Here is a 415-nt window from a genome sequence, read left to right as displayed (position 1 = left end):
TTCACCCACCGTGTAGCCGAGGCCTCAGTGCCAGGGGTTAGTGGTGGCCTTGGCAGTGCTGGGAATGGTTGGACTGGATGAGCTGAAAGGTCTTTTCCAGGCTGGTTGATTCTGTGGTTCTGTGGTTCTGTGACCTGCGAAGCAGCGCTCAAAGCCGTCTGCGTGGAGGGGAGGGCTGGTGTGCCACAGCTGGGAGGGGCTGCGATGGGCAGTGTGCCCACGGACCCCAGTGGCCCTAACCTGCCGTCCTCTCACCATCTTCCCAGGCCCTGCAACTGGTTCCTCTTCTCTGACGTGCTCAAGCGGCTGAAGCTATCCTCCCGCATATTCCAGGCCCGCTTCCCGCACTTTGAGATCGCCACCCTGCCCAAGGCCGAGTTCCAGCGGCAGGGGCCTCTCCCCCCCGCGCCGGGGC

General features: G+C 63.6%; 1 protein-coding gene across 1 annotated transcript in view; it reads left to right on the top strand.

The window, feature by feature from the left end:
* Positions 1-415, top strand: part of BCORL1 (BCL6 corepressor-like 1) — a 13,199-nt gene that overhangs the window by 12,510 nt on the left and 274 nt on the right. Inside the window, exon 14 of the mRNA XM_010009872.1 lies at positions 267-405. Within this exon, the coding sequence (XP_010008174.1) occupies positions 267-405 (139 nt within the window). The remainder of the gene's footprint in view (positions 1-266; positions 406-415) is intronic.

Source organism: Nestor notabilis, unplaced genomic scaffold (genome assembly GCF_000696875.1).
Source record: "Nestor notabilis isolate BGI_N333 unplaced genomic scaffold, ASM69687v1 scaffold10282, whole genome shotgun sequence".
Lineage (NCBI taxonomy): Eukaryota > Metazoa > Chordata > Aves > Psittaciformes > Psittacidae > Nestor > Nestor notabilis.
Note: the sequence above shows the minus strand (reverse complement) of the source record. Positions and strands in the feature narration are given on the sequence as shown.